Source organism: Barbatula barbatula (genome assembly GCF_947034865.1).
Source record: "Barbatula barbatula genome assembly, chromosome: 24".
Taxonomy (NCBI): domain Eukaryota; kingdom Metazoa; phylum Chordata; class Actinopteri; order Cypriniformes; family Nemacheilidae; genus Barbatula; species Barbatula barbatula.
Genome location: NC_136787.1, coordinates 5,207,990 through 5,231,406, shown reverse-complemented (window position 1 = coordinate 5,231,406; position 23,417 = coordinate 5,207,990). Strand labels below are relative to the sequence as shown.

General features: G+C 43.3%; 2 protein-coding genes across 4 annotated transcripts; one reads left to right on the top strand and one right to left on the bottom strand.

Moving 5' to 3' along the window:
• Nucleotides 1-1,920: 1,920 nt before the first annotated feature.
• On the top strand, nucleotides 1,921-2,580 carry LOC306889927 (heat shock protein 30-like; the record flags this gene model as incomplete). The annotated part of the gene is made up of 1 exon (XM_079449324.1): nucleotides 1,921-2,580. One exon carries the CDS (start codon nucleotides 1,921-1,923, stop codon nucleotides 2,578-2,580), a length of 660 nt encoding a protein of 219 aa, XP_079305450.1.
• LOC306889925 (uncharacterized protein) lies at nucleotides 2,115-22,899 on the bottom strand. Of its 3 annotated transcripts, none has more exons than XM_079449320.1 (4): nucleotides 6,785-22,899; nucleotides 3,276-3,327; nucleotides 2,413-2,521; nucleotides 2,115-2,255 (listed from the first exon to the last, which is right to left on the bottom strand). In XM_079449320.1, the coding sequence occupies exon 1, from the start codon at nucleotides 15,802-15,804 to the stop codon at nucleotides 11,632-11,634; it is 4,173 nt and encodes a 1,390-aa protein (XP_079305446.1). In that variant the 5' UTR covers nucleotides 15,805-22,899; the 3' UTR covers nucleotides 2,115-2,255; nucleotides 2,413-2,521; nucleotides 3,276-3,327; nucleotides 6,785-11,631. The 3 variants fall into 3 exon arrangements, with proteins under 3 accessions (XP_079305446.1, XP_079305445.1, XP_079305447.1); XM_079449319.1 differs by lacking the exon at nucleotides 3,276-3,327 and adding an exon at nucleotides 2,620-2,703; XM_079449321.1 differs by lacking the exon at nucleotides 3,276-3,327.
• Between the last annotated feature and the right edge of the window lie 518 nt (nucleotides 22,900-23,417).

Genomic DNA, 23,417 nt, shown 5'->3' with positions numbered 1-23,417 from the left:
TTGTGTGTTCTTCTGTTGACTGCAGTAATGGTGCTCTGTGTGTATTTCACCACGGACAGAAACCGCTTACTAACACACAACTATAACTTGACCAAAGAAAGAGAGAAATTACTTTCAGAATATAATGAGATATTGAATCAGAACAGAATCTTGACTGAAGAAAGAGAGCAGTCACGCAGAGAAATAAAAAAACTACACGGATGTCTTAAAAAACAAGGTAATCTTGCGTTTACTCTCTTTCAATCTTTTTAAACGTAGTGTTTCCATCTTATATTATATAAGCATCCAGCTTCATAAACTAAACAATCATTTTTATTTAAGCAAATTTTACAGTAAAAATATTCAAAATGATGCTGTACTGTAGATTTTGATAATACATCGAATTCGATTTGAACTAACATTAACTAGTAGTTTATCTAGTAGTAATTGTGTGTCAGACCTAACAAAGCTGGTATCGCGCCAAAGCGTGTAACAGACACACTCGAAAATATGTGTCAGTAGCCAGTTTTCCATCACCCTTCTAAATTGTTTTAGTCGACATTTAGAAAACATCGCTTAAATTTTTGCGCAAATCTATAATGGAAACCTTGCTTCTGACATGCATTTTAGAAAACTTAGTTAAATATGTAAACGAGACTAACAACATGTAACCGTGTACAGTCTACATGTTAATATGGGTATATGTGACATTTATGTTCCCTCATGTAGGAATGTATGCAGAACGCTACAGCCGGATATGGATATGATCCATTTTGGATTGGTAAGAGGAAAGAGGAAGGCTTGTGGAAATGGATTGATGAGACCACATTGACAACAAGGTGAGAGATCATTAAATGCAACTGAAGATTTTAAAGCTCATAAACTCTTGTGCTTCATTTGTGTTTTAGTTTCTGGATTCGTGGATACCCCAGATCACACGATCATTATTGTGCTCGAACATCTTCAGCGGGATGGAGCCATTTTCCATGTAATAACACAAATAGATGGATCTGTGAGGAGAGAATGTGAAAATCACTCACCATATAATACAGACGATGGGCTACTTATATGTTTGATCGTTTTGTTTATGGTTATGCAGCAGGTTGAACAAAAAGCAGTTGAAAATAGCCTCCATACATACACAAATACATTCTGTTGTCTATTGAATAGTGTCCAACATCCTTATCATGTTTATGGACAAATCCCATTTATGCTGATATACAGATCTATGATACGACTTAAAGGCACCACATGTAAATTTGGACCACCAGATGGTACACTTTCGAAATAACAACAAGGCTTTCCTCATTTGGCCTACATTTAAGGTTTTTACGATTGTCTTTACTCGCCAACGAGTAATCGTGATCCATAACTGAACCACTAAACAGCTGCGTCCCAGATGCTGTCACAGCGTGTTGCCGTAGTTTCTACAACCGGAAACTGAGGATAGTGCGGATATAAACTCACTGATATGCGACAATTACAAGGGAGACAAGGGACGAGCCAGTATTTAAAAAAGGAATTTCTCTGGATTTGCATTCTTGGGAACATTTGGGATAATGTAAGTACACAACTGCATGAAATATATCACACTGTGGAAGTGGTTTTGGGAACAAAAGGATTACATATTGTGCCTTCAGTAAAAATGGGATTATGAAATGAATATAAAAGTAGCGGTTTGATTTAGTTCTACTTCTGGAAATTTATATTAGCCATGTTACAGTTGTTATGAGAACAAATCATCATTATTTCTAAATAATCAAACAACACAATTTTATAAGTTTAAACATTAAAATGTTAATATTTTAATATACGTTTTTCCTGCTATGTGAGTCAGTTTAATGTTAATGCCTCATTGCACAGAATTAGAAATGACGTCATATAGCCACCCAATGGATGAATGTGGTACTACCTGGAAACTTCCCGAACGTGCTGGTCCTGATGAACAGTCAGTATAAAGCTGAGAGACTCACAGCACTCGAGTCAGATCTAAAAGCTCATCCAGAGAGAGAGAGAGAGAGAGAGAGACCGAGAGAGAGACCGAGATTGACAAGCAAAACAAGAACAGAGAAGCCACTGAAAATGTTGAGTCTGCATGGATACCAGCCTTCACTCAGTCCATTCATGACGATTCACTGGCCAGTGTGCAGTCTGTGTCCAGAGATCACATCTCTTTACAGACACGCAGACGTACAGCAGGAGGTGAAGAAACTTCAGCACCAGATCTCTGAGGACATCGAGCATATCTCAGAATCTAAGGAGATCCAGCCGGTCGCCTGCACGGTGAAGAAAGAGGGACGTGACTTTGTGTTGACACTGAACACTAAAGACTTTTCTCCAGAAGAACTGTCAGTCAAACAGGTGGGAAGAAAGCTGCAGGTCAGAGGAAAGACAGAGAAGAAGCAGGAGGATGGGAAAGGCTGGTACTCTTACAGAATCCAAGAGTTCAGACGTGTGTTTGATCTGCCTGAAGGAGTGAATCCTGAGACAGTGAGCTGCTTCATGACTGATGGAAAGCTCTACATACAGACATCTGAAGCACCTGAGAGGATGAAGATCATTGACTGCAGTGAAACTGAACACAACACAGACAGAGACTGAAAACATTCACAACAACACCACTGAAGACTGATCAGTCACCTGAAAATGTGATGTCTGGGTTGCAGGATATGTTGGAGCTCTTGATTTATTTGAATGTTTGGTCTATAAAAATTGTCCTGTGCACTGTCATTTTGTAAATGAGAATTATTTTAGCTTGTCACTAAATTGGATAAATAAAATATACTGTATTAAATATGACGTTTCACTTTGTTTTGAGTTTTTAATGACCTTGTAAGGAAAAAGATGCCATATGACTAGAGTTTCATGACATGCATTAGAAAAAATTATGAACATAAAGAGAGAATGTGTGAACACATTTGTTAGGTAAATAAGTCAGGGTTTAAATTCTAAAGTGTTGAATGTCATTTTAAACTTTACACCAAAGAAAGATTTCACCACACCAAACACCTTGTTTATTGTAAATGGGGGCGCAACGCTCCACGTGGGACTCGTGACTCAGGCTCTATGTTTGTTTGATCGTCTTGTTTTAAGTGTTTTTCATTTATTTGTAAATTTAGTCTGTTATACATGATGGCTGATTTTTTAATAATTCTGGGCCTGGGTGGTGTTTATTTTCCAACCAGTCTCGGCTTTACGGACAAAGCCGTTAAACACTTGTTGACCATCAGCCACGGAAAACTTGGTTTATTCGCGGAAGCTTTTAATGGACTTGCGTCCGTCTACTGTTCACCCACCTACGGACGTTTTTTTTAAAGATGTCCCAGAATGTCTTCGGGTTGATCTTGGCTGGAAAAAGTATAAAGGGAAACGGAGGAAAAGGGGATCAAGAGGAGGGATACATAGGCTGTAGGCTGCCCTTACCTGCCATCATCTTATCAAATCTCAGATCTTTGAGGAATAAAGGTGACGAGATGTCTGCGTTAAGAGACTTGGTTCTCCCAGGAAACAGAGGACTTTCATCTGGATGGTTTTACTTTGATTCGGTTTGACCGGGATATTCTTAAAACTCAGAAAACAGTTGGTGGGGGGCTTTGCATGGCCATAAATAATCGATTGGCGACGAACTTTACGCTAATGGGAAACAAAGTGTTCAAAACACTATGAAAAACACTATCGTCCACATTATCTTCCACGAGAATTTACCCAAATAACAGTGATACTGGTATATGTCCGGGGACCTGATTTTATGCTTGCTGCTGTGAACATTGCTGACACTTTTAATAAAGCCGTAAACAGAGTTGGTGATCAACCGGTATTTCTGCTTGAGGATTTTAATCGATGCAACGTTACCACATTTTTGCCGAACCTGGAGCAATATGTCACATTTGCAACTAGACAGGATAAAACCTTGAATGTCTGCTATGGAAATATACCTGGTGCTTATATCTCTAAGGTACGTCCCCCTTTGGGTCGATCTGATCATAATGCCGTTATTCTTTTGCCTCGGTATACGCAAAAGCTAAAGACTGAGAAAGTGCAAACCAGGTCTTTTCAGGTATGGGACTTTGATTCCCCTGAATCATTAAAAGGATGTTTCAAAGTAACAGATTGGAATGAATTTTTAAATGATTGTGGAAATGATGTTGATATGTTAAATGCTTCCATTTCCGGGTATGTAGATTTTTGTGTGCACAGTGTTAATCCTGTGAAACGTGTAAAATGTTACCCTAATAACAAACCTTGGGTTACAAAGGATTTCAAACACTGTTTGAACACATCTAAAAAAATAGCTTTTTGAAAATGGAGATAAACATGGTGTTAAAATCTGTTCAATGCTCGTTTTGATAAGAAGTCTGGCGAGAAATGGACTCCCACAGAGCTTCCTGTATGTCGCCTTCTATCAATAGAGGAAAACACAGTGGGAAAGGTTTTATTACGAGTTAAACCTAAAAAAACAACAGGGCCTGATGGAATAATGGGGAAGGTGCTGAGGGAATGTGCAACACAGCTGAAGGGAGTGTTAACACAGCTTTTTCAGCTGTTGTTAGATTGTAATGTCGTACCTCAGGCCTGGAAAGAGAGTACTAGTATACCACTGCCAAAAAAGGCACACGCTAAGGACCCTATTGACTAAATGTATGGAGAGAGTAGTTTGTCAACAACTCTGCCAGGGAATGATTGGGAAATTGGATCCGTCGCAGTTTGCCTATAGAGTTGGGCGTGGAGCTGAAGATGCCACCCTCACACTAATGGATCAATTGTGAAAGTACCCGGATGCGGCAGATTGTTGTGTTAGGATTTTATTTATGGATTTTCCCTCCGCTTTTAATACAGTGAACATAAATATTCTTATGAGGCGTGTGGAGGAGTTGCAGGTGCACCAAACTCTTTAATGGATTCAGAGTTTTTACGGGACCGTCCACAACATTTATTGGTAAATGGCAAAAAGTCTGAGAATGTGGTTTTAAACACGGGCCTTCCACAATTGGGCTTTTTGGTCACACGACCTTCATCAGGAATATTCAAATTCGTCTCTTTTATATTAAACACATGACCAATCAACAGAGCTCCATCTGTAAACAATTAAGCTCATTGAGAGGACATAACTACCACCATATCATAAACAATTACAAGATTTGATAGTTACGGACAAAAGATCAGCAAAAGATCCCCCTATAAGTTAACAAGATCATCAATAACACTTAATCAACATGTCGTCATCCAACATATTATCAAATTGTAATTCTAAACAGTTACAACAAACAGCAAGGTTTCATAGCCACTAAAACTCATTGAGAATATATAGTAGAAAAAAACGTCTTTCAAAACAGTTATAAAATATCACTATAACATTACATGAAATAATGCTTCATCGTTCATACCCCTAGGTGATAAAGTTTGAAGGGTGTAAATCCAAAAAAGGTGTGATTCAAAGTAAAAAAAATGTCCCCCACCTATTTCTTCTTCTAAAAGCTTTGACCCTAACTTTGAATCACGATGTGACCTCTTTACGCTTTTGTGGGATTGAAAAAGTTAGTTTGCCACCTAGAGAGGGTGACATTGAATTGCTCCTACATAGACGCGAACTTTTTTGGATTTACACCCTTAAAAAACTTTATCACCTAGGGGTATGAACGATGAAGCATTATTTCATGTAATGTTATAGTGATATTTTATAACTGTTTTGAAAGACGTTTTTTTCTACTATATATTCTCAATGAGTTTTAGTGGCTATGAAACCTTGCTGTTTGTTGTAACTGTTTAGAATTACAATTTGATAATATGTTGGATGACGACATGTTGATTAAGTGTTATTGATGATCTTGTTAACTTATAGGGGGATCTTTTGCTGATCTTTTGTCCGTAACTATCAAATCTTGTAATTGTTTATGATATGGTGGTAGTTATGTCCTCTCATTGAGCTTAATTGTTTACAGATGGAGCTCTGTTGATTGGTCATGTGTTTATTATAAAAGAGACGAATTTGAACATTTGTATATTCCTGATGAAGGTCGTGTGACCAAAAAGTTGAGTCAATAAATATTTATTTTATTTGCAAGTTACGATTGTGTGCGGGAGTTTCTTATCTGCCATTTATATAACTGAAATGACTTGTGATAATGATAATCTGACGCTTATAAAATATGCAGAATGTATTGCATTATTGGGACGTGTAAAGGATATTCAGTCTTTAGATACGTATCTTAATTTTGTTAACGTTTAGTTCATTGCAGCTTAATATTAGCAAAACTAAAGAAATGATGTGGGGCAAATAGTGTACTGGCACTTTGTGAACCGTTGTTAGTTGATGCAGAGGAAATCGAACAGGTGGGGGCTTTTAAATATTTAGGTACAGAAATGTATTCTCAATTTTCATTTGACAAGCATTCAAATAATGTTTTTTAAAAGGCTTATCAACGTTTAGGGTTATTGAGAAAACTGTTCTTACTTTTAATATTGTATCCTGGTTCAACTCTCTCTCTGTCAAAAGCAAAATAAAACTTCTGAGGATTAATAATATGGCGAGTAAGAGACAAACACCTCTTTCTGATCTTTCAACTGTGGCATTAAAAAGAAAAGCCTTAGCTATTGTGGGAGACTCTTCTCATCCTCTGTATAATTCTTTCCAGTTACCTCCTTCTGGCAGACGGTATAAAGTGCCTTTAGTGAAAAGGCCCAACTATAAGAAGACCTTTATCCCAACTGCAATTATTTTAAATAGAACCTTATTAATTTAATCTATGGTAGCAAATGGGTCTTGATGCGCAAGATAAAGCCTCTCAAAACCAAACGTCAACCTCACCTGCACGTGGTGCTGCTGCTTTGACCAAGAGGCTCTGGCGACAGCGATCAAGGGCGCTGTATAATAACCCACCAATCCAACATGGGCAACTTTGGGATCATGGATTATCAAAGACCTGGTCATGCTGGATGGGATACAGAAGGGTCTGTACAGTATCTGTCGCCTCCCTGTACCTACACTTCGACGACAATGCTGAAGTGGCACACATGCAGACTGGGGAAGAAGAGGAGAATTTTTATCCCCTGGGGTTGGCGCCCCCTCGGGGTATCTAGCCAATTAATCCTATGAAATGCACAACGTTAATGTATTTAGTCCTAATGCTACGGCATAACCGGGAGGCGACGCAAATGTTCCTTTAAATCTATTCAAAGATTGTACCATTGAACATGAGTGCTTTAAACATTCTAACTTTGTTACAAACTGGTAAACAGGCCTTATTAGCTACTATGTCAAGCAACTTGAACATTGATATTTGTTGCTTATCCAAACTTTGCATGCCAGAATCTGGCACATTTAAAATAGAAATACCTGGCAAAACAGACTTTTTCACCTTGTATTATAGTGGAGAAGAGGCCCCAACGACAGGGTCTCAATGGTTTTACAATTTCCAAAACCATCAACAATGCCTTAATGGAATGGAATCCTATTAATGACCGTATTGCCAAACTTCGCCTAAAGGCTAAACCTGCTAATATTACAATCATGTCAGCGTATGCTCCAACATATATAGCCTCAGACGATATTAAGGAAACTTTCTACGAAGCCCTTGACCTCGCAATTGAAGATACTCCAAAGAATGATTACATCATACTGGCAGGAGATTTCAATGCTCATCTTGGACCACCAGTTCAGGATCGCCAAGAGACTGGCCATAACTCCCTAGGAATGCTGACTGATAATGGGGAGCGCCTTCTGTTCCTAGCATCAAATCACCAGCTTATAGTGGCTAACACCCTTTTCAGCCATAAATGTCGCCAACTACAAACCTGGATTAGCCCAGATGGAAAGACCTGTTACCAAATTGACTTTATTCTAATCCGCAAACACTGGCGTCACACTCTATTAGATGCTCGTTCCCACTGGGCATAAATATTGTTACAGACCACGCTCTAGTATTGGCCAAGATAAAAGTGCGAAAAACTAAGAAAGCCACTCAAACAATTCGACATTACACAACTAAAACTCCCAGACAAGAAAACCGAGTTTGTCTCTAAGTATAGTAGTTCTAAACCGCAGCTCGTATCCCACTCAGTCGATGGGATATGGACACAAATCAAGCAAAGCCTCACCACCTCGGCAGAAGCTGTACTAGGACATACAAAAAAGAAGAATGAAGACTGGATTAGCACAAACACCATTTCCCTATCCAATCAAAGGAAGATTGCACGAAATAATAACAATCCCATCCTTGCAGCTGAATTAGCCAAGCAGATAAAACGCTCTGCCAAGCAGGACAGGCAAATCTTTTGGACAAATCAAGCCATAGAACTGGAGAATGCTCAAAATCGAGGAGATTGCAGGAAACTATTCCGATTGGCCAACAATCTGGCAAAAAAATATTCAAAACGTATAAGTGGAACCATACTGGACAAGCATGACCAGGTAATTAAAAGCAATGAACATGGTGCGAATATTTTGGAGAACTGCTAAATCGAAATCCTCCACAGGCAACCCAAGCCATACCCCAATGCAAACCGCCACTAAATTACAACGTAAGTGAAGAGCCGCCTTCCTTGGATGAAATTCAAAAGCCATTAAATGCCTTAAGAGCGGCCGTGCCCCTGGTGTAGATAGTCTACCTCCTGACCTCTTTAAAATCGACCACCCTAGCCTGTTACAGGACCTATACCACCTTTATACCAAAATATGGCCGGATGAAAAGATCCCTACAGATTGGCAAACTGCTATCATAATACCCATCTTCAAGAAAGGTGAAAAGATAAACTGCAAGAACTACCGCGGTATTTCCCTTCTAGCCATTGCCTATAAACTCATGGAACGAATTCTCCTAAATCGGATCCTGCCAATTCGTGAAATGTTTACAAGAGAAAACCAAGCTGGTTTCCGACCAGGTCGTAGCTGTACCGACCAAATATTTTCCCTTCGGAAAATAATAGAACTGTGACATGGATTTAGGCAACCAACTGTAGTCGCATTCCTGGATTTCACAGCAGCCTTTGATAGTCTCGACAGAGGAACTATTTGGTCTCTACTTAAAATGGAAGGAATACCCAAAGAGCTGGTAAATCTATGTGCATCAATGTATAAAAACACAAACTGCAAAGTCAGAGCCTATGGCGAATATGGCCATGCCTTTGCCACTAAAACAGGGGTGCTACAAGGGGGTATACTATCACCTTGCTTCTTTAACACCGGAATTGATCATGTGCTCAAAAAAGCGCTAGATGATAACCCTATTGGAATAGCCATTTAGCCATCAGAACAACTGATCACTGATCTGACATTTGCAGATGATATAGCAGTCCTTGCAGAATCAATGGATTCCATGCAAACTATGATCGACCATATTACCCAAATGGCAGCTTCTGTGGGCTTGAAGTTAAACTGCCAAAAATCTAAATACATGACTGCCAACACCGACCCTATAAACCCCAATAACAGCCTAACCATCGAAAATGAACCAATGGAACAAGTCACCTCATTTACATATCTAGGAAGCAACATTGCGCTTTCAGGAAGCATGGATAAAGAAGTTCAAACAAGAATACAAAGAACTTCCTCAATCTTTACAGAGAATGGGTAGAACATATTCAAACCTTGGCAATAGACCGAGTACAATGGTGGTGCATTACACAGGATATCGTCCAAACCATGCAAGGGTGTCAAGGACGTTAAAAATACATTTGACCCCCTTCACTGAACCCAGTTGAAGGGTTTTGCCTTAGAGGGCCCCCGCGGGCATATTAGGGTCTAAAGGATAGACCCCTACATAGGAAGTCAACTGGTTATCTACTATATGTTGTTTTGTATGTTCACATTTTGTGTATGTTCTGTATTAGTTATACTCTGCTGTTCTAATGCAGGGAAGGGAAGAGCAACGTTTCCATTTGACTGGTTAACCATTGACATATTTACATGTTTAATAGACATATAAAATTTGTATCATTTAACATAAATGGCATACTTAACCCAGTTAAGAGGTCAAAAATGGTACCATCCCAAAAAGGAAAAAAGTCACTCTCCCGTACCTTCACTGGATCTGTTCCACATTGGTGGAATGATCTACCAGCTGCTACAAGATCAGCAGACTCGGTTGCCATCTTTAAAAAACACCTAAAAACGCATCTCTTCCGTCAACACGTTGCTGATTGAGTTTTTCCTAATTCTCTTCCCTTTCCTTCTTTAAAAAAAAAAAAAAAAAAAAAAAAAAAAATTACTAACCTCGCTATTCTTAGCTTTTATACTGTGCTAGGCTTTAATGGACTAGTTTGATGCACTTATGTATTTTTCGTTGCCTATGTTGTTATAATTGCTTCCAATGTTTCCTCATCTGTAAGTCGCTTTGGATAAAAGCGTCTGCTAAATGACTAAATGTAAATGTAAATGTAAATGTTATCTCAACTGAAAAGGGACAAGGTCCAGATAGCATACATACAAGAATACAAGAATGAAAATGCTAAATTAAACAAAATGGGGTACACAAAAGTATATTTCTCCTCACATGAATCAGGTAAACGTAGAGGAGTGGCGATTTTGTTGTGCAGTGCGGTAAATTTCGAATTCATAGCCGAACACAAAGATAAAGAAGGGAGGTACATTATGATAATTGGTAAACTGGAAGGAACCTTAGTGAGTCTGTTCAATGTTTATATTCCACCAGGTAGTGACTGGCCATTTTACAAGCATGTACTTGAAACGATGACAACAAAGAGTCAGGGCGTTCTAATATGTGGGGGAGATTTTAACATTCGACTAATTCCAAAAAACTACAGTTCAAATGGCAAACCCGACACAAATTTTTTTTACAAAAAAGTAAATAATTTCATGAAAGAAGTAGGAATAATAGATATATGGACAGAAATGAACCCAACAGGACGAGATTACACTCACTACTCGAGGGCCCACAATGTTTAGTCCAGAATAGTCTGATTTTTTATGTTTAAAAATTATATGCAATTTCTTCTACGGTAAAGAAATTGAAAAAGCAAAAATTACTAGATCTCGAGATTAAATTTAAAGAATTACAAAAAGAACATTCATCTTCTCTAAAGGATTCAGTGAAAGTAAAAATGATCGAAGTAAAGAAGGAGATAGAAGAAATAAACACACAAGATATTCAAAAGAAGCTTCTTTTTACAAAACAACAATATTATGATACTGGAGGGAAAGCCCTTAAAGTTTTATCGTATAGATTAAGGAAACAACAGGCGGAGAGAACAATTTTCAAAATTAAACACCCTGAAACAAACCAAACCGAAACTAATTTAGAAAAAGATACAACAGTGTTTTGAGGAATACTATAAGAACCTATATTCTCAGCCTCATGTAAGAAGCTGTAGCAGGGGGAGAGATGACACATACACAGAAAGTCGTTTTACCGCCCCGGAGGGGACCTTTTATTTATATGTGTACGTGCAGGGTGCTCGGTGCAACGTCCAATGGGTCCGTGGGTGTGGCGTAGGCGTGTCCCGTGATTAATTCCCCCGCTGGTTCGTGCTCTCCGTGCCCAATGGCGTGTCCGTCCAGTGTGCCTGTGTTTCCTCTGTGCGTGCTTCCAAGCGCGGTGCCGATCGTCAGTCGTCCGAGCCTGCGAGACAGAAGACATAAACATTAATCCTGGCTTGCATGGGAGTGGTAGCTCACCGTGTCTTCTGGCTCGCTGGCTTTTATGCCAACTTGATTGGAGAGTTGACGATCGGCAGCTGTGGCTCGTCCGTTTCCCTGGCGACGCTGATTGCGCAAGGGGTGACTCGCCACATCCCCCCCCCCCTAGGCGTCGACGTGGGAAGTAGAGGCCTTCCGGAAACCTTCGACCTGGGTGGGTGTGGGGGGTGCGGGACTGTGCCTGACCGGGACGTCCAACCTGACCAGAGTCTCGACAGACCGTCGGCATTGCCGTGGGAGGCCCCAGCCCTGTGAGCCACGGTGAAGTGGAAGTCCTGGAGCGCCAGGAACCAACGGGTCACACGGGCGTTTGTGTCCTTGGCTCTTGCCATCCACTGCAAGGGGGCGTGATCCGTGACGAGGGTGAAGCTCCTCCCGAGCAGGTAATACCTGAGCTCCAGGACTGCCCACTTTATGGCTAGGGCTTCCTTCTCCACCGTTGCATACCGGGACTCGGCGGGGGTGAGCCTTCTGCTGATATACACAATGGGATGTTCCTCACCCTCCCGAGTCTGGGACAACACCGCCCCTACTCCCGCATCTGAGGCGTCGGTCTGGAGTGTAAAGGGGCAACCATAATCCGGGGCGTACAACACTGGAGACGATGTCAGGGCTGTCTTCAACGCTTGAAACGCCTTCTCCGTCTCCTGGGTCCAGATAACCTTCTCTGGCTGCCCCTTTCTGGTCAGGTCGGTCAGGGGACTGGCTATTGAGGAGAAGTTAGCGATGAAGCATCTATAATATCCCGCCAGCCCCATGAAAGCTCGTACCTGGGTCTTGGTCCGTGGCTGGGGGGCATCTTTCACTGCCTCCACCTTCCTACTCTGGGGCTGGATTAGTCCTCGTCCAACGCGGTACCCCAGGTACTGAGCTTCGTCGAGCCCTAGGTGACATTTCCGAGGGTTTGCTGTGAGTCCCGACTTCCGTAGGTCAATTAGCACCCTCCGCAACCGATCCAGGTGGTCGTCCCAGCTCTCCGAGTGGATGACTAGGTCGTCAATATAGGCCGCCGCATAGGCCTGATGGGGCCGCAAGAGGACATCCATCATCCTCTGGAAGGTAGCCGGAGCCCCATGCAGGCCGAAGGGGAGGACCCGGTACTGCCAATGACCGGAAGGGGTGCTGAATGCAGTCTTCTCCCGGGCGTCCGGCGCTAGGGGTACCTGCCAGTACCCCTTCGTCAGATCTAACGTACTGATGTACCGAGCCTTCCCCAGGCGGTCCAGAAGTTCATCCACTCGGGGCATGGGGTATCCGTCAAAGAGGGAGACTTCATTAAGGCGTCGAAAGTCATTGCAGAAGCGGAGGGTGCCATCCGGCTTTGGGACCATGACGATGGGGCTCGACCAGGGGCTGCGGGACGGCTCTATCACCCCTAATGTCTTCATGCGGGTGATTTCCTCCTCTATAGCCAGCCGACGAGCTTCAGGGACCCGGTAAGGACGCTGCCTAACGATGGTTCCTGGGGGGGTCCGGATCTCGTGTTTGATGATCCGGGTCTGCCCAGGCCTCTCGGAGAAGACATCCTTAAACTGACTGACCAGAGATCGAAGGTCTTGCTTTTGTATAGCTGCCAGTTGGTCGCCCATGGGGATTACAGCTGGCTCAGTGTCGGCGAAGGCGGCCATCTGGGCCGGCGAGGCTATCCACCTCTTTAGCAGGTTGATATGGTACAGGTTTTCCTCCTTTCGCCGCCCCGGCTGACGGACCCGGTAGTTGACCGGCCCTACCCTTTCCACAACGGTGTATGGTCCATTCCAGGAGGCCAGAAACTTGGATGTGGTTGTCGGAATGAGTACCATCACCCGGTCACCTGGCAGGAACTCTCGAGGTTGGGCAGGCCGATCATACAACCGTTTTTGGGCGCGCTGGGCCTCAAAGAGATGTTCCCTAACGAGGGGCATCACCCGGTCGATGCGGTCCTTCATCTGCCGTACGTGCTCGATGATGGTCCGATGGGGGGCCGGCTGTTGTTCCCATGCCTCCTTAGCAACATCTAGGAGTCCCCTGGGCTGTCGTCCGAAGAGGAGCTCGAAGGGCGTGAAGCCAGTAGAAGCCTGTGGTACCTCTCGGATGCCGAACAGCACGTACGGCAGCATGAGGTCCCAGTCACGCCCGTCCTCCGCCACCACCCGGCGCAACATCCGTTTCAGCGTCTGGTTGAACCTCTCGACCAGACCGTCTGTCTGGGGGTGGTAGACGGATGTGCGCAGCTGTTTCACCTGGAGGAGATGGCAGAGGTCCGCCATCAGCCGCGACATGAAAGGAGTTCCCTGGTCAGTCAGGATCTCCGAGGGGATTCCCACCCGGCTGAAGAGGAGGAAGAGCTCTTTGGCAATGGCCTTGGAGGTGGCCTTCCTCAGGGGGACTGCTTCTGGGTACCGGGTGGCGTAATCGACAATCACCAAGATATGTTCATGCCCCCGGGCAGACTTAGGCAATGGTCCTACCAGGTCCATCCCTATACGCTCGAAGGGCACCTCGATGATGGGCAGGGGGACAAGAGGGCTGGGGGGGGGCCGTTTCGGCGAGGTCTTCTGGCATGTGGGGCAACTCTGGCAGAACCTCCGAACTTCTCCGTCCAGACCAGGCCAATGGAATCGGTCTCGAATCCTCTGTATTGTGTTGGCCGCCCCAAGGTGTCCAGCCATAGGATGGGCGTGTGCCAACTCCAGGATGGAATCCGTCTTTCCCTTTGGGACCACTAGCAACTGTTTTTCCTCCCCCCGCCTCTGACCGACACAGTATAACAGACCCTTTTTAATGATGAAATGAGGGACCGGATGAGGCCCCGGTATCCTAACCTCATCCTCGACGATGCGTACCTGGTCCCAGCAGTTTCGCAACCGTTCATCTTCTCGTTGTTCTCTTCCAAAAGATCCCCCCCCCGTGATCTGTCGAAAGAGGTCAGAAAAGAGGTTAGGATTTTGACACTCACCCTCTGCCTCGCTTCCGGTGGCCATCCAGGCCCGACGCGGGGTCTGGTTCCTCCGAGGGTGGTGTCTCCGGGGTCGGCCCCCTCGGCCGGTTGACTGTAGAGCGGTTGCCAGGAGTTGGTCAAACCCTGGCCAGTCGCGACCCAGCAGCACGGGCACTGGTAGGTCATCCACAATCCCTACATCCAGAGGCCATGACCCCTGGGTGGCGGCCACAGTGACTCGACGGGCGGGGACTTCCCGGGTGTCCCCGTGGACGCAGGTAATGGGGATTGTGAACTTTCCCCCCACACAGGGGGCCACTATGCTGGGCTGGACCAGGGTGATAGCGCTACCGGAATCCAAGGTTGCTGTAACGGCCTGCCCATTTACCTTGATCGCCCGCTGGGGAGCTCCAGGGTGGGCTTGTCGATGTACCGCACAACCGGCCATCCAGGCTCGGGGAGCCGCAGGTCCGGGTTCCGTGGGCATGGGTTCATCCACTGGTGAGGGGGCCGCGGGTCTGTTACCTGGTCGGGAGATGCCCTCCGGTGGTCGCCAGGCTGGGTTCATCCTCCGGGGCGTCAGCACCACTCTCTCTCCCGCATCGCGGGCTGCGGATGCCTCGGCCAGCTCTGCCGACTCGATCACTTCACTCAGCGTGGTGGGACCCCTCATGCTGACCGCAGTGCGGTATCGGCGCGGTAAGGCCCGTAGGAGGCGGTCCACCACCACCCTTTCTGCCACTTGGGAGGCCGTGGGTCCGTCCGAGAGAAGCCACTGGTGTCCCAGGCGAGAGAGTTGTGCTGCCTGGGCTCGTACCGGAGTGTTCTCATCATATGTCCATTTGGAAAAAAGTTGAGCTGCGCTGATGGGGGACAACCCCAGTCTGGCGAGGATTTCCGTTTTCAGCACATCATACTTATCCATTGCAGCCGTGGGGAGAGCATAATAGGCCCGTTGGGCCTCCCCAGTCAGGAAGGGGGAAAGAATCTTTACCCACTCGGACTTGTCCCACACCTCCCTAGCGGCGACGACCTCGAAGGTGTGGAGGTATGCCTCCACGTCGTCCTGGTCCGTTAGCTTTGTTAGGAGGTGGTGGGCCGCCGATCGAGCTTCCGGAAGAGGACTCCGGGCCGTGATCGCCTCTCGCATCTGATCCATGGCTAAGTCTGCACGGTTTTGCCTCTGTGTCATCTGCTCATTCAACTGCTGCTGGCGGACTGAAACCTCCGCAAGCCGGCGCACGATCTCTTCCATCTTGGTTCACTGGCCGATAGAGAGAGAGAGAGAGAGTGTCTGAAAGGCAAGGAAAAAAAAACCTTGTGGGTAATGTCCTGTGTATGCGTCAATCTCTCTAGTATGCCCTCATTCTCCACCAAATGTAGCAGGGGGAGAGATGACACATACACAGAAAGTCGTTTTACCGCCCCGGAGGGGACCTTTTATTTATATGTGTACGTGCAGGGTGCTCGGTGCAACGTCCAATGGGTCCGTGGGTGTGGCGTAGGCGTGTCCCGTGATTAATTCCCCCGCTGGTTCGTGCTCTCCGTGCCCAATGGCGTGTCCGTCCAGTGTGCCTGTGTTTCCTCTGTGCGTGCTTCCAAGCGCGGTGCCGATCGTCAGTCGTCCGAGCCTGCGAGACAGAAGACATAAACATTAATCCTGGCTTGCATGGGAGTGGTAGCTCACCGTGTCTTCTGGCTCGCTGGCTTTTATGCCAACTTGATTGGAGAGTTGACGATCGGCAGCTGTGGCTCGTCCGTTTCCCTGGCGACGCTGATTGCGCAAGGGGTGACTCGCCACAAAGCGCTACGGAAATTGACTCATTTTTATCCTCACTAAATTTGCCCCAAGTCACAAAAGATCAAAATAGGAAACTAATCTCAAAAATTACTAAGGAAGAAACTATATCTGCAATTAAAAGATAAATAAACGGAAAAGCCCCTGGTGCGGATGGTTTCAATTCCGAATGGTATAAATTCATGCAAGATCACTTGGCACCGATATTAATGAGGGCATTTAATGGGGTACTTGAAACGAAGACTATCCTCCATCATGGAAAGAAGCTATTATATCCATTATCCCTAAAGAAAATAAAGACAAGCTGGACTGTGGGAGCTACCGCCCCGTGAGTGTACTCAATATCGATTACAAAATATTAACTTCCATATTATGCAAGCGTCTCGAGGCAATATTACCTGAACTCGTACACAATGACCAGACAGGCTTTATTAGACAAAGGCAGACGCAGGACAATATTAGGAAAGCGCTTCTGATAATGAAGCATGTCAGGCAACGCAAATCAGAAACTCTTATAATAAACTTGGACGCAGAAAAAGCGTTCGATTCGGTACGATGGAGTTTTTTATATAAAGTATTGGATGCATTTGGTTTTCATTCTGACTTGGTTGGGATAATTTCTGCACTGTACAACGAACCCACTGCCAGAGTTAAAATAAACGGGGATCTATCCAAACCGATTAAATTGGAAAGAGGAACCCGCCAGGGCTGCGGAGCATCCACACTACTTTTCTCATTATTTATCGAGCCTTTAGCTCAATGGATTAGGCAGAGCACAGAAATCCAAGGGGTTACTTTAAAATCAGGAGAACAAAGATTAGCTCTATTTGCGGACGACATATTAATATTTCTGACGGACCCCAATCAGTCACTTCCTAAAGCAATGAAAATGCTGGAGGAATATGGCTCTTTTTCGGGCTATAAAATCAATATTACTAAAACTCAGGTTCTAAGGCTGAACTACAATCCGCCGTTGAAGATTAGAAGCACATATAAATGGAAGTGGGAATCGGATAGCATAAAATATTTAGGGGTTGTTCTGACAGAAGATCCGTGTGGAGGGTTTGATGCTAATTACGGGCCTCTAATCTAAAAAATAAAATCAGATTTACAAAGATGGAACAATGTCCCATTTCTAAGTTTGCGCTCTAGGGTGGACTCAATTAGAATGAATATCCTCCCTCGTTTCCTGTACCTCTTTCAATGTCTTCCTATTTGGTTAACCCAGAAACATTTTGATGAGTGGGATAACATATTGGCAAAATATATTTGGCAAAATAAAAGGGGTAGGATAAAATACCAAACAATACAATTGATGAAGGAGAAGGGGGGCTGGGCCTTCCCTGTCTCAGGGACTACTATTATGCTGCCCAAATTAGACCTTTAATCTGTTTATGCTCACCCACTTACTCGGCTGGATGGAAAGATGTTGAAGGGATTACTACAAATACTATACCCATTTTGACCCTTTTAAGTGACAAAAAACTACAAATGAATACCAATATAATTGAAGATAATTGAAGAGTAGTCTCTTCGGAACTCCTGGGATAGAATAATGCAAATATGCAATTTAAAAGAATTGTCTAGACTTTTAGGGTGGTGCGCATATGATTCTGACTTCAGACCAAACTCCCTTGATGGAAGATTAAAGGGTTGGGTCTCAAAAGGAATTACAACCTATTACTCTCTTATGCACAAAGGAACTTTAATGAGTTTCGAATCCCTACAGAACAAATATGGCTTGGGTCAAGACGATTTCTATAGATACTTACAGGTTAGGCATTATTTTGATCAAAATATAAAAATAGCATTTGAAAAACGCAATTTGGGGTTCCTACAGACTTTCTTAGTATTTACCAAGTCAATTTCTCTAAATAAATTAGTTTCTTAGTTATACAAAGCTATTCAGGAAAACAAAAAACCTAACACAGAGTACATTAAGAGGAGATGGGAAATGGAAGGTAATATTCAAATTTCAAATAAAAGTTGGGTAAATATATGTAGAATACAATGGAACACTGCTGGCTCGGACACCTGGCGAGTGTTCTGTTGGAAGAATATGATCAGGTTTTTTATCACACCAGCTCAAAAGAGACACCAGGGTAGTGGAGACTCATGCTGGAGGCTCTGTGGATCTTCAGGTGCCAATCACTACCACATTTTCTGGGACTGCCCATTGTTGAGACCTTTTTGGTCACAAATATGTGACCATATTAATCATGTGTATTAAGAATGTGTATTTGGGCAACGTTGATGTCAACAACTGGAGAAACAAAGACAAGAGGCTGCTTTGGATTTTACCGGCAGCGAGTAAGAAAACTATAACCAGGAAATGGTTAAAGCCGGACCTCCCGACCATTGAAGAGTGGATCAACATAACCCAAGACATTTATAACATGGAAAAGCTTTCATTTACTCTCAGGTCTCAAAAAGACATGTTTTACATAATGTGGACAAAATGGATTTTGTATGATTGTTATAGTTTTAAGTGAAAAAATTTACACATTTTCTGTATTGTTGCTCTTCCCTTAAATGTTCATATTAAAAACGAATAAAAATAAAAAATAAAAATAAATACATGTATTTGTATTTAATATCTTTATTGGATGATTTTAATGTTATATGCTTTAATGAGTACTGTTTGTGTGTCTGAGCATTTTGTCTAAAGAAATTTTTCTACCCCGTTGGGGAAATACGATAAAGCTTTTTGAATTGAATTGAAAATGTGGACTTAGAGCCAGTAAAATTTGCATTGCAACATATCACAAGGAGGAATACAAACATGCAGAAATACGACAGGTTTATGCCACTTTAAAATACTTATCTGTGGCATGCGTTCAGCCAGTCAACAAACACTTGGATCGCTGATAGTTTCTTTTAGACGCGTTCTAAAGCAAAAGCGATTACTTCCACCACATCATGGTAAAACTACAAAAACATTACTCTGGTGTGTAAGCCATACAGTAAGTAGAGAAAATAAAACAGACTCTCCTCCTCTGGCACATGAACAATACTGCTGAACTTAGAGATACTGCTAAATACTGCTTGTATGCTGTGAGACTGTATACAAGGCGTTAAACCACACTATCTTCCCTATGCAACAACTATTCATTTGAATACCACGCTATCAATCTAACTTCACCTACTCCGCTCAGTACTGTCATAGTTTACCGCCCTCCGGGTCCTCTGAACAACTTTGTTGAAGAGTTAGATGTTCTGCTCTCATCATTTCCGGAGCATGGTGACCCTCTCGTAGTCTTTTGGGACTTCAATATCCACCTGGACAAACCCTATGCTTCTGACTTCCACACTATCACTGCCTAGTTCGACCTCACACGCCTCCCACAGCTGGTACTGATCAGGAAACCAGCTTGATCTCATCTACACCCATCACTGCACCACAGACAACATTAAAGTCACACCTCTTCACATTTCTGACCACTTCTTCATCACTTTCAACATGCTCCTCCCTACATGCACTACACCAACACCACCACCTGTTTATTTTAGAAAGAACCTTTGCTCTCTCTCCCCTAGCACCCTCTCTGATAAAGTGACATCCTCTCTTCCCTCCAACTTTGCATCTCTAGATGCTAACACTGCCACCGACACCTTATGCTCTACACTTACATCCTGTCTAGATAATCTCTGTCCTCCAGAACAGCTCGTGCCACCCCCTCCTGCCCTTGGCTGTCTGACATCCTCCGTGAACAACGGAGTACACTCAGGGCTGCTGAAAGGAAATGGCACAAGACCAAATATCCTGCTGACCTAGGGAACTACCAATCACTACTCTACTCTTTCTCTGCTAGTGTTACCACAGTGAAAACCTCTTTTTATACCACCAAGGTGAGCAATGCACCTTACGCTTTGGATAAAAGCGTCTGCCAAATGACTAAATGTAAATGTAAATACTGCACTGAAATGTAACGCCTCTTATCATATTCTGAACATCAGGTTCCAAAACTACTGACATGATAAAATCGCATCGATCCTTCCTTATCAACTCGAGCCCGAATATGACCTGGAAAATGAAGATCAAACCGTTACAACTTTGTTGTCTTATTTTCCACGTTGTGCATGTGTATGCATTTGCAGATCACACAAAGAAACAACAACATCGAACTCAACTTGCGTTAGTCTTTTAAAAAAAAGTATTTTACAATGAAAATATACTTACAGGCTGTGAATCTGGTACAATGGGATTTACAAGACCTCCCACCTTACTTGTATTTAGATTTGGGCGGTCTAAGTCAAATCGTTTTACGAACTGACGTAGATTCGCCGGGGTGTGGTTACACCAGCGCCGGCGTTGTGGTGGGGCATTCGAGGGCCGTGCCCCCCCTAGCGGTCATTGATGCCCCTCCTACAGGCCATGGCGTAGCCCAAAAAAAATATCCCTTTTAGTAATTATTTTTATATTAAATGTTCAAACTGTAACTTAAATAAAATAAAAAGAATGGGGAAAATGCTAAATTTTGGTTGTTCATGGCACGTTACTAGGCTTCGTCATGGTGAATGCTTATTGGTTGCAGAGTAAACTTGTTACGCTTGATTTGCAGCGCGCGCGCAAAATCCATTTCAAGTTGGAGCACAGACGCACAATGCTACACGAGAGAAAGATCAGGTTAGTGCAGCTTGCATTCGGGAAAGACTTGACACGCAAATGCACAAGCGAATGGAAGGACACAGTACTTAAGACGGTTCAGTAGCACTCGTCGCCTGCAACTCTAATGAGGGTAACTCGTTTGTTCAATTCACTTATTGAAGCCAGCCCTGGCTTTCATAAGGCCTACTAAGCAGGTGAATTGTTGATGAATGTTTGTGGGTTCTAACTGCATTTGTGTTTTGTACTTGGCTATCTGTAAAGATATATGGGCTTATATCATTTCTGCTTGGTGCGTGCATAAACTGCTGGGAGGTGTGTAACCCAGGTTAAAAAAACGGTGTTTAAAGAATTAATTTTATTTGTTGAAGCATACTTTGTATTTCCTGTATTTTATTTTATCTTTATTTATTTATCAAGTTCTACAAAATTCTACGCAAATCAAAAACTAAATTATACCTTGTGTGAGTGGCTCATTATTGTTGTGACATCCTTATTTTCTGCAGGCGAATTTTAGTCTTCTGATTTAACTGGTCCATACGCAGACATTTGTCTGATGATGTCCAACTCGTTTTATGAAGAAAAAAGCCTCAAGTTTTCAGAAACATTTATACGAAAAAACGTTGTCTGATAGGGAAAATCTTTTTAACTGATTCAGTGTTTTATTTTTGTCGTCGTAATTTGTTAATTATTTAAGTATAAAAAATATATAGCTATTTATTGTATGCCTATTTATGTTTTTTATTTAGCCTATATTATATTTATATTATTATTTTCTGTCCTGTTCTGTTCTGTTGTTTAGGCTATCTGTTCTGGGCCGGGTTTCCCGATAACGATGTAGCCTAGCCTATCTTGGCTCTTAAGAGCGCTCTCTACGTGCAAGGTTATGAACGTTAGCCACAATTCCTTGCGCGTTTTCCAAAAATGTACATCTTCCAAAAAAAATGTAGGCTACTGAACTCGTAGAACGCGAGAATAGGCTACTACATGCTACTTGAGTCGCTTTCCATTCGCAAAGTGCTGAACTATAGGCTATACTAACCTCATATGGAATCGTATTCTGAACGTTTAACCTAACAATTGTCATCTGTTGTGTATTAAAAAAAATATATAATGACATTCTATATAGATAGATCATTGGAGCTAACATTCTAGTGTAGAATGTTATTCTAGATCATTGGAGCTAACTGACTATTGCCCTATCCGGTCGGCAAAACCGCAAATTTCAGTGCTGTCTTCTGTTCCTCTTTTAGATAAAAGCCCAAGTCTAAATCGTTCATTGTCATTCTATATGGATGGCTACTATGATGTTGCCAATGCGTCAAAAAATATTTATCAAACGACAGTGCCCCCCTGCCAAAGATCCAAAGCCCCTCCAGTAGATCTGCTCTGACGCCGACTCTGGGTTACACGAGGCGTTTCAAGCAGGTCTGGGTGAGCATTCGCTTCTAGATAAAATACATCTTTTGTTCCGAGACTTAAATTTTGGCAATTTTACGTGACCAATACATGCATGGACAAGTTATAACACTTATAAGACAAAGAAAACACATATTCCCTGCGAATCACTCCTTTAAACTACAACTGGATTATATTGGCCTGGATACCTTATCACAGTATATAACAACCAAGACTGTGTCTGCGATGTTTGTGATGACGCGAAAGAGAGACTAGCTTTATAATTATTTTCCTTATCGGATCTCTGGCAATACTCCTGTATCCTTATGTACCCTGCTATTTAAATTACCATGCACGTCGTTGAAAAAAAAAAGCTATTAGTCATCAGGAAGCAATTTATAATCTGACGTTGGATTTCATCAAAATCACTTAATCTGACACAGTGACTATCGCAACAGAAAAAACGATGTTTAATCTGAATTTGGCATTACACCTTGCTGGGAGAAGCTGTGACTGTGTGTTCACATAGAGCGCAAATGAGGCGTCAAAAACGCGCTATTCGCGAGTAGTTGGACGCTTGAACATTTTGTGTTTACTCGCTTCATTCGCGCGTGAAGTTCGCTTCATTCGTGCGTCAAATTCGCGTCATGGGAGGGGCTTTCTGGCAAGCGGCTCCCGTTTATTGCGAAATGGCTCCTGATTGGTTAACGCGGCGCGAATTTTCGGCAAAGTTGATGTTTCTCAACTCGTGCGGCGAACGCTCAATTCGCGCGTTACGCACCGCCTCATTCGCGCAATTCGCGTCATTCGCGCCATTCGTGCCGCAAGCGCGTCTATCGCGTCTTTGCATTGACTTAACATGTAAATCACTCGCGCTTGACGCATCATTCGCGCTCTATGTGAACACACAGTTAGGGATGCACCGATACCGATACCAGTATCGGGCCCGATAGCAAACTCATGTACTCGTACTCGTAAAAATTTCCCGATACCAAAGACCGATACCTCATGTGACGTAACTGTCAGAACGTTCCAGTTAGGGATGGGTACCGAAACCCGGTAATTT

Coding starts and splice junctions, on each gene's coding strand:
- LOC306889925 (XM_079449320.1), bottom strand. CDS start 15,804: ATGGAAGAGATCGTGCGCCGGCTTGCGGAGGTTTCAGTCCGCCAGCAG.